At 41.7% G+C, this 9,545-nt stretch overlaps 1 protein-coding gene and 1 non-coding gene across 2 annotated transcripts; both read right to left on the bottom strand.

Annotated features, from left to right (window-relative positions):
• Positions 1-73, bottom strand: TRNAK-UUU (transfer RNA lysine (anticodon UUU)). Its single transcript has one exon. It is a non-coding gene; the product is annotated as a tRNA-Lys (tRNA).
• A 2,862-nt stretch (positions 74-2,935) lies between these two features.
• LOC116459901 (complex III assembly factor LYRM7-like) lies at positions 2,936-3,298 on the bottom strand. The gene has a single exon (XM_032753957.2). The coding sequence runs from the start codon at positions 3,254-3,256 to the stop codon at positions 2,942-2,944; it is 315 nt and encodes a 104-aa protein (XP_032609848.1). The 5' UTR covers positions 3,257-3,298; the 3' UTR covers positions 2,936-2,941.
• Between the last annotated feature and the right edge of the window lie 6,247 nt (positions 3,299-9,545).

Below are 9,545 nucleotides of genomic sequence, written 5' to 3'. Positions count from 1 at the left end.
CGCCTGGACAGGGACTTGAACCCTGGACCCTCAGATTAAAAGTCTGATGCTCTACCGACTGAGCTACCCAGGCTCTTCTGTAGCAATTTTGTTCATTCTTTAAATAACGTAATCCCATCAGTAACTGGATTGCCAAGAAAAGCTGCAGGAAATCCATGGTTTCAGAAACTACCAGGGTTGTGGCTCAATCACCTAAGCCATTTTATCACCAAGCAGATAATTTAATCTTCACACTGTACTTTCATTAAACAGCCTATTAATGTGCACAATTGCAGGGAGAATGAAGATTATTCCTATATTGCCAAAGGGAGTTCGTTTCTCTGGGCAGAGGGGTCCTTGGAGACCGAATTTGCAGGCTCCCTCGCCATCTTGGAGGGAGGAACCAGGAGGAGGAGACCATTTTACGGAAGGATTGACTTAATTGAGGAGAATCTTCGAGAGAATTTAAAAATGTGGAAAGAAGATGAAGGTTCTCTATTGCCCCATTTGGTATTTTTCCCACACTTTCAGAAATGGAATGTCTGGGTTCTTCAGAGCTAGGAGGAAATAAAAATACAAGTCCTCCTCTAATGTTCTCTTCGCATTTTGTCTGGAGCCCCAACTCATTCAAAGACAAGAATGGCCTGGGAGTTCAGGAAATAGTGCTCGTGGTTCGTTCAGTATTCATTAATTCGTGAGACACTTTGAGCACCTGTAAAGAGGGACCATGGGGACAAAAACCCCACAGCAAATGTGGCAGAAGAGGAAGACAGGAAGAGACTTGTTCCATGAGGAGCTGTGCCAGACCTGGACTGCCTAACCCAGGACTATTTATTTTTGAGTCAGTAATTCTATTATTTAAAACATTAGGCCAGGCTCAGTGGCTCACGCCTGTAACCCCAGCACTTTGGGAGGCTGAGATGGGTGGATCACTTGAAGTCAGGAGTTTGAAACCAGCCTGGCCAACATGGCGAAACCAGGTCTGTAAAAAAAAAAAAAAAATTAGCTGGGCTTGGCGGTGGGCACCTGTAATCTCAGCTACTCGGGAGGGTGACGCAGGAGTATCGCTTGAACCCAGGAGGCAGAGGTTGTAGTGAGCCAAGATCGCACCATTGCCCTCCAGCCTGGGAGACAGAGCGAGACTCCATCTCAATAAACAAATAAGTAAGCTTTTCTTTTTTGTTTTCTTTTCTTTTTGAGGAGTCTTGCTCTGTCGCCCAGGCCAGAGTGCAGTAGCGAGATCTCGGCTCACTGCAAGCTCCGCCTCCTGGCCTCCTGGGTTCAGGCCATTCTCCTGCCTCACCCTCCCAAGTAGCTGGGACTACAGGAGCCCGCCACCACTCTCAGATAATTTTTTGTATTTTTTGAAGTAGTGGGCAGAAGGGGAGGCTGAGGTAGGAGAATGGCGTGAGCCCAGGAGGTGGAGCTTGCAGTGAGCCGAGATCGCGCCACTGCACTCCAGCCTGGGCGACAGAACGAGACTCCATCTCAAAAAAAAAAAATTATCCCCACTTCCTGACAGTATCCAAAACATGGCAAAGCCTTACTTTCTTAAACCCTCTCCCAAATCACCCAGCCAAAGTCTAAATTTTATAATTTTTTTTCTAACACCCTATTAATGAGACACCCGTGGTTTCCACGGTGTGTGTTCTCCCTCACTGCAACATGTAATAAACCCAACTTGTTCAAGTCCAGGTGTATCCCTGGAGGCCTTTGATGAGAGTGCGTTGGCACCAATTAGTTTGATGTATTTGTCTGTCTCCCTCCACTGCTCTACTTCTGTATCTTTGGTACCAATTACAGAATCAGAACCTGGCTATGCATTCAACAAATATTTGTGAAATGAATGAATGAATGAATGAATGAACAAATCAATAAAGTCAGCTTTGCCCACAGGAAAGCAAAAGGCTACATTCCTGAGCAGGGCAGGCCAAGAAAGCAGCAAATCTTGCTATATGCCTGGCTTCCAGAAAGGTTGGATTAGCGTAGCTGGAATAAAGTAGGCTATCATTAGAACATTGCCCTTCTTTCAGCTCTTTTTGGACCAGTGTGGTTTAGAAATCCTTTCCCTCTTTCTTCTTTCCTCTGTCGTTTCAATAAAAATCACATATTTACAAATTTCTACATGGAATAATAGTAATAGATCAGTCTTAAAATCTAGGTCTTAAAATATAGATAAAGAGAGGGCTCTAAGTTCCTATTTTCAGTCCTTTAACTTCTCTGTGAGAGTAAGTGGCAGGCATTTTGAGCATTCTTCCATAATTCTGCATGTCTTACCTTCTCCATTGTCCTCACCAGAACTTCTTCTTTTTCTTCACCTGTTGGCCTTTTTCTTTCCTTCCTCACGTACCTTCTCCCCGTCACTTTACTCTACCAGCCTAGTGGTATGGTGGGTGAAGTAAAGAGATGGGATGTGATATATTCTATGGCATAAGATAAGAGAGATGTGAGAGGCAGAAGAACAAGAACAGTGGTTCTCAACTAGGAGTGATTTTGCCAAAGTCTAGAGACATTTCCGGTTGTCACACTGGGAAAGGGTGCTACTTGCATCTAGTGATTAGTTATCAGGGATGCTGCTAAACATTCTACAGTGCATGGGACAGCATCTGCAACCAACTAAGAATTATCTAGCCTAAAATGTCAATAGTGCTGAGACTGAGAAACCCTGGATCAGGAAGAACCTCTCTCTTTGTTTTATAATCACTATTGAGTAATAAGTGATTTGTTTCCTTTTGCTATTGCAACAAATTACCACAAACTTGGTAACTTAACACAAATTTATTCTCATACAGTCAGAAGTCCAAGATCAAGCAGGATTTTGTTCCTCCTGGAGGCTTCAAAAGAGAATCTATTTCCTTGCCTTTTCCAGCTTTTAGCGGCCACCGGTATCCCTTCATTCAAGGCCCAGTCCTCCATTTTCTTTTTTCTTTCTTTCTTTTTTTTTTATTTTATTCTAGAAAACTCATTGCTTCTGAATTGGTGCATCACAATATGGCACATTTTCTACAAGAAGGTCTTTCCTAGGGACCAGTTTCAGTGTATTGTGGTCTGTGTGAATACCTTGTATAACAGATGTTCTGAGTAATAATTCAACATCAGAACCTATTTTCATTAGCTCTTCTATTTTCTTAAGAGAAGTTTCATTTTTATTATTTTTGAATTCTTCATTTATCTTTACTCTGGCTGCTTCTAATGCTCTGGCATCATTTTTAAAAGCTTGTTGTCTGGTCCTGTGCAGTGTTTTAAAGAGCTGTAAAACCTTGACTGCCTGTCCCATGGCTCTCCTCACCACGGCCGCTACCTCCGGAGCAGTCGAGTAGCCCCGCCTCTTTTTTTTTTTTTTTTTTTTTTGAGGCAGAGTCTGGCACTGCCGCCCAGGCTGGAGTGCAATGGTGTGATCTCGGCTGATTGCAACCTCCGCCTCCCAGGTTCAAGCAATTCTCCTTGCCTCAGCCTCCCAAGTAGCTGGGATTACAGGTGCCCACCACCACGCCCAGCTAATTTTTTTGTATTTTTAGTAGAGATGGGGTTTCACCATGTTGGCCAGGCTGGTCTCAAACTCCTGACCTGGTAATCTGCCTGCCATGCCTTCCCAAAGTGCTGGGATTACAGGTGTGAGCCACGGTGCCCGGCTAGCCCATACATCACTCTATCCTCTGGTTGCATCATCACATATTCTTTTTCTCTCTCTTTCACTCTTGACTTCCCTTTTATTATATTGGGCCCAGCTGGATCATCCAGGATACTTTTCTCATCTCAAGATCCTAAACTTCATTACTTTGCAAAATCTCTTTTGCCATATAAGGTAACGTATTCATAGGTTTCTGGGATTAGCATGTGGACATCAGTGAGGGGCCACTATTCAGCCTATCACAAATGGTTTCCTGACTTAAGGTGAAATATGTTCATGCACTGGTCACTTTTCATACTCGTATTTATTAGCTTTCAGAGGCTTTCATTTCCCATGAAAGACAATATAAATATTATAAGCAACAATTGGCAATTGGGTATCTAATTTTACCTATTTTTTGTGTGGTTGGTGATCTGGTGGTGTTTTGTTTGCTTAGTTTTGCCTGGTTGATTAAATTTGTTTGTTTCTCAGATAGAATACCCAGAATATTACTTTGAAACAATGTAGAGAAGTAGCACCATGAGAACTTTGAGTCAAATATCAGGAGTTTGAATTCAAGTCCCCCAAATAAACTCCTCTAAAAGGTAAAATTTTCTTGTTCCTAGAAATGTCATCAAATTCCAGTAGTTGACAATTTCAAGTATTCCTGCTCTACTTCATATTACCTTAGTCCAACATGATCTATGTTATGAGTCAGCCAATGTTTTCTGTAAAAAGATCAGATGGGTCAAGAGGAAAACTCAAGGGTATTCTGTAAGTTTTATATTGTAAGAGAAAAAACAACATTTGTTTGTTTGTTTGTTTGTTTGTTTTGAGATAGAGTCTCACTCTGTTGGCCAGGCTTGAGTGCAATGGCACAATCTCAGCTCACTGCAACCTCTGCCTCTCAGGTTCAAGTAATTCTCCTGCCCCAGCCTCCTGAGAAGCTGAGATTACAGGCACTCACCATCAAGCCAGGCTAATTTTTGTATTTTTGTATTTTGGAAAGACAGGGTTTCACTATGTTGGCCAAGCTGGTCTTGAACTCCTGACCTCAGGTGATCCACCCGCCTTGCCCTCCCAAAGTGCTGGGATTACAGGCATGAGCCACCATGCTCAGCTGAGAAAACAACATTTTTAACAAAATTTAAAATTTAGCAACATTTTTTCTAGTATAGGCCTGCTAATGAAAAGAATGAGATTCTTGTGGAGGGAATAATGTTTCAGTTACTTGAAATTCAAAGTTAGCACTCCCTATTATCAAGTAAACTAAGTAGTATTGGTAACATCTATCCATCTATCCACACATCAAGAGCCAGGGGAAATCACTCAAAGGCATTTGCCTTTGTTGTAATTGACTACTAACATTACTCACAATGTTTTCAGCTCTTAGCAGAGCTCTGTTCTGAAGGTTGGCTGTTCAGGTTTCTATTGGACTAACTCATAGGATAGGATTGCTTTCTTTTCTTTCCTTATTTCCATCTTATTTCCAACCAAATTTTAGTGTCTCTCACTGTTTGCTTTGGTTCAGTTAAATAATCATAGGCACAGAATATTTGTCGCTCTTAAATAATACTTTTTATCTTAGTTATTAGAGATTGTACAGTGAAATTAAATTCTGCAGTATTGCTCCATACTCCTTCAAATTTTTAGTTATATCATCTCTATATTGTCATAGCATATACCATTTCCATTTTCTCTAGTTACTGTTATATTTCTCACTGTTTTGGTAATCTGCAGTTTAATATATTCAGTGCCCCATGTTAATTCTTTTGTTGTAATTTCCCCAGTCATTTTATTTGTTTGTTTGTTTGCCTAGAATACTTTGTGTAGTTGTTTATTGAAGGAAAGTCGATGTGATCAATATATCCTGACCTCTTGCATTTTTAAGTGGTTTATCCAGAATATTTGACTTAAAAATGCAGCTTATCTGAATATATACAACCCCTTATTCACCCTATATTTCCTTGAGTGTGTAGTAGGTGTTGCTGTACTGTCTTTAGGCATTTGATGCTGTTGTAGAGAAATCAGATGCCAATATGATTTTCTTCCCCCGGTGTTGACTTGACCTTTGTAGCTGCTACCCAAATACTTTTTTATCTTCAAAGTCAAATAACGGTACTAGAAATTATCCTATTTGAGATCAATTTTCTCTGGTATGCTTTGTGATCTTTCAATAGATATATTCAAATTTTCTTTTAGATTATGAATATTTTATCATGTAATGCAAATTCTGCTGTTTCAATAATTCTTACCTTGGAGGGGGGAATTCCACTTATGTGGGTTTGTTGTTGTTGTTGCTGTTGTTTTTTCGAGATAGAGTCTCATTCTGTCACCCAGGCTGGAGTGCAGTGGCGAGATCTTGGCTCATGCAACCTCCACCTCCCGGGTTCAAGTGATGCTCCTGCCTCAGCCTCCCAAATAGCTGGGATTAGAGGCATACACCATCATGCCCAGCTGATTTTTGTATTTTTAGTAGAGAAGGAGTTTCACCATTATGGCCAGGCTGGTCTCAAACTCCTGGTCTCAAGTGATTTGCCCGTCTTGGCCTCTCAAAGTGCTAGGATTACAGATATGAGCCACCATGTCCCTCCACATATCTGTGTATTTTTAAAATCCCCCTTGCCTATATTCTGCATTAGTAGTTGGCAAAATTTTTCTGTAAAAGATCAGATAGCAATTATTTTAGGCTTTGCAGGCCGTATGGTCTGCAGCTACTCAACTCTGGCACTGAGAAGGGTAGCATGAAAGCAGCAACATATAATATAATAGCACATGAAAGAGTATGACTGTGTTCCAAAACTTAATTTGAATTTTAAACTGAAAATAAAATTTTATATTATTTTTATATATTATAAAGTTCTTTTCATTTTTTGAGCCATTTAAAAATAGAAAAAAACATTCTTAGCTCAAGGCCACACAAGAATAGGTGGTACGCTTGATTTGGTCCATGGCTGTAGATCATCAACACCTGCTCTATAGCTATAATTATTTTTATAATTAATTTGATTACTTTTTTTGTTCTTCTATTTTTCATGTTTATTCTCACTATCCACTTATATGTTGTCAGTGGTACCCGCCTTGTGCTTTTTGTAATTTTAGTCTTCAATCCTGAATATTTTTTTCCTTTGGCTCTATGAGTTCTGTAATTTTCTGTTTCACAGTCTTTATTTTTCTTGTCATGAAATATTTATTTCTGGCAATGTATTTCCTGAATTCTTGTGTTTCTGCTTTGTGTTTTTTTCTTTATAGCCATTATTGCTTCTGTTTTACCCAAAAGTATCTGAGACAGGTCTCGATCAATTTATAAAGTTTATTTTGCCAAGATTAAGGACACACCCGTGACACAGCCTCAGGAGGTCCTGAAGACATGCGCTCAAAGTAGTTGAAGTACAGCTTGCTTTTTTTTTTTTTTTTCTTTTGAGAAGGAGTTTCACTCTTGTTGCCCAGGCTGGAGTGCAACGGCACGATCTCAGCTCACCACAACCTCTGCCTCCTGGGTTCAAGCGGTTCTCCTGCCTTAGCCTCCCAAGTAGCTGGGATGACAGGCATGCACCACCATGCCCGGCTAATTTTTTTATTTTTATTTTTTGTATTTTTAGTAGAGACGGGATTTCTCCATGTTTGTCAGGCTGGTCTCGAACTCCCAATCTCAGGTGATCTGCCCGCCTCAGCCTCCCAAAGTGCTGGGATTACTGGCTTGAGCCACTGCGCCCGGCCTTACAGCTTGCTTTTATACATTTTAGAGAGACATGATGTTACCGGAAAAGAGTCCCAATACAGACCCAAGAGAGGGTTCTTGGATCTCGTGCAGGAAAGAATTCTGGGCGAGTCCACAGAGTAAAAAGCAAGTTTTTAAAGAAAGTAAAGGAATAATGGCTACTCTATAGGCAGAGCAGCAGCATAGGCTGCTCTGCAGCGTATTCTTATAGTAATTTCTTGATCATATGCTAAACAAGGGGTGGATTATTCCATGACTTTTCCTGGAAAGGGGTGGGCAATTCCCGGAACTGAGGGTTCCTCAGATCATACAGACCGCATAGGGTAACCTCCGGAGGTTGCCATGGCATCTGTAAACTCATGGTGCTGGTGGGAGTATCTTTTTGAATGCTAATGAGTTATAATTAGCCTATAATGAGCAGTGAGAAAGGCCAGAGGTCACTGTCCTCGCCATCTTGGTTTTGGTAGGTTTTGGCCGGCTTCTTTACCGCATCCTTTTATCTGCGAGGTCTTTGTGACCTGTACCTTGTGGCGACCTCCTCTCTCATCCTGTGACTAAGAATGCCTGAACCTCCTGGGAAAGCAGCCCAGTAGGTCTCAGCCTTATTTCACCCAGCCCCTATTCGAGAGGGAGTTGCTCTGGTTCCAATGCCTCTGACAATGAGCCCTCAATCAGTATGAGTAAGATGTGCATTGGTTCGGTCTGATAAGGCAGGACAACTAAAAGTAGGGGGTTAAAAGTCCATAAGAGACAAAAGGTTGCATTATTTTGAGTCCTTGATAAGCCTTCCGCTGAAAACACAATTTAGTCTGGCTCAGTGAATCTGCATTTTTACATAAACAATAGGGCAGGCGAAGAAATCAGATACACGTGTCTCAGGTGAGCCTCAGAGGGAGACTTTGAGTTCTCTCTGTTCTTTGTCCACAAGGAATTTCCTTGTGGGCAAATTGTGAGGGAGGTATGTAGCTTCTTATCTTTGTACCTGTCTTATTCAGGAATAAAACAGGAGGCAGGTTTCCCTGACATAGTTCCCAGCTTGACTTTTCCCTTGGTTTAGTGATTTTTGGGGTCCTGATATTTATTTTCCTTTCATACCTCCTTATAATTTTTTTATACATTAATCATGAAATTATGTTATTTTATATTCTTCTTTGTAGCCATATTTTTGGGCAAACTTGTATATAGAAAGATCAGATTGCAATTTTTGTATTTATTTTTATTGCAGCTATCTGTGGATACCAGCATACTTCTTTTGTGTGTGCGTGTGATGGAGTCTCACTCTGTCGCCCAGGCTGGAGTGCAATGGCACCATCTTGGCTCATGGCCACCCCCACCTCCTGGGTTCAAGTAATTCTCTTGCCTCAGCCTCCAAGTAGCTGGGGTTACAGGTGTGCGCCACCACACCTGGCTAACTTTTGTATTTTTAGTAGAAATCAGGTTTCACCATGTTGGCCAGGCTGGTCTTGAACTCCTGACCTCAGGTGATCCTCTTGCCTCAGCTTCCCAAAGTGCTGAGATTACAGGAGTGAGCCACTGCGCCCGGCCCAGCATACTTCATTTTCTGTTCAGATATAAGTGAGACAGATTTTCCTGAACTAGTAGCACAGGCCCCTGTGAGAGCAGAGAAGGCAGGGTAACATTGCAGACTTCAGATGTCAAAGATTCTCTATTGTGTTGTTTCAATAAAAGCCTGAGGTTGGCACCTCTGCGATCATGCTTCTCTTGGCTTTCAAAACCTAGCCCAGGTCTGGAGGGTTTTTGCCTACAGCTCTGAAATACTTAGACTTCATTTTATGGACAAAAGTAATGAATGATATTGCCCTGCTGTTTCAAGACGAAGTACCAATTCAAACACAAGCATTTTTTTTTTTTTTTTTTGAGGCGAAGTGAGTAGAGTCTCGCTCTGTTGCCCAGGCTGGAGTGCAGTGGCATGATCTGTTTACTGCAACCTCCACCTCCTGGGTTCAAGCAATTCTCTTGTCTCGGGCTACCAAACAGCTGGGACTACCGGCGAGTACCACCATGGCCGGCTAATTTTTGTGTTTTTAGTAGAAACGGGGTTTCACCATGTTAGCCAGGGTGGTCTCGAACTCCTGACCTCAGGTGATCCATCCGCCTCAGCCTCCCAAAGTGCTGGGGTTACAGGTGTGAGCCACTGTGCCCAGCAACACAAGCACTTTCTAAACTTTCCTAACCTCCTTCAGCCATGACATTGTCTGGTATAATCTCAGTTCT

This window comes from Hylobates moloch, unplaced genomic scaffold (genome assembly GCF_009828535.3).
Source record: "Hylobates moloch isolate HMO894 unplaced genomic scaffold, HMol_V3 SCAFFOLD_20, whole genome shotgun sequence".
Classification (NCBI taxonomy): Eukaryota; Metazoa; Chordata; class Mammalia; order Primates; family Hylobatidae; genus Hylobates; species Hylobates moloch.
Note: the sequence above shows the minus strand (reverse complement) of the source record. Positions and strands in the feature narration are given on the sequence as shown.

Excerpts from the sequence above, each read along its gene's own strand:
- LOC116459901 (XM_032753957.2), bottom strand. The coding sequence starts at position 3,256 with ATGGGACAGGCAGTCAAGGTTTTACAGCTCTTTAAAACACTGCACAGG.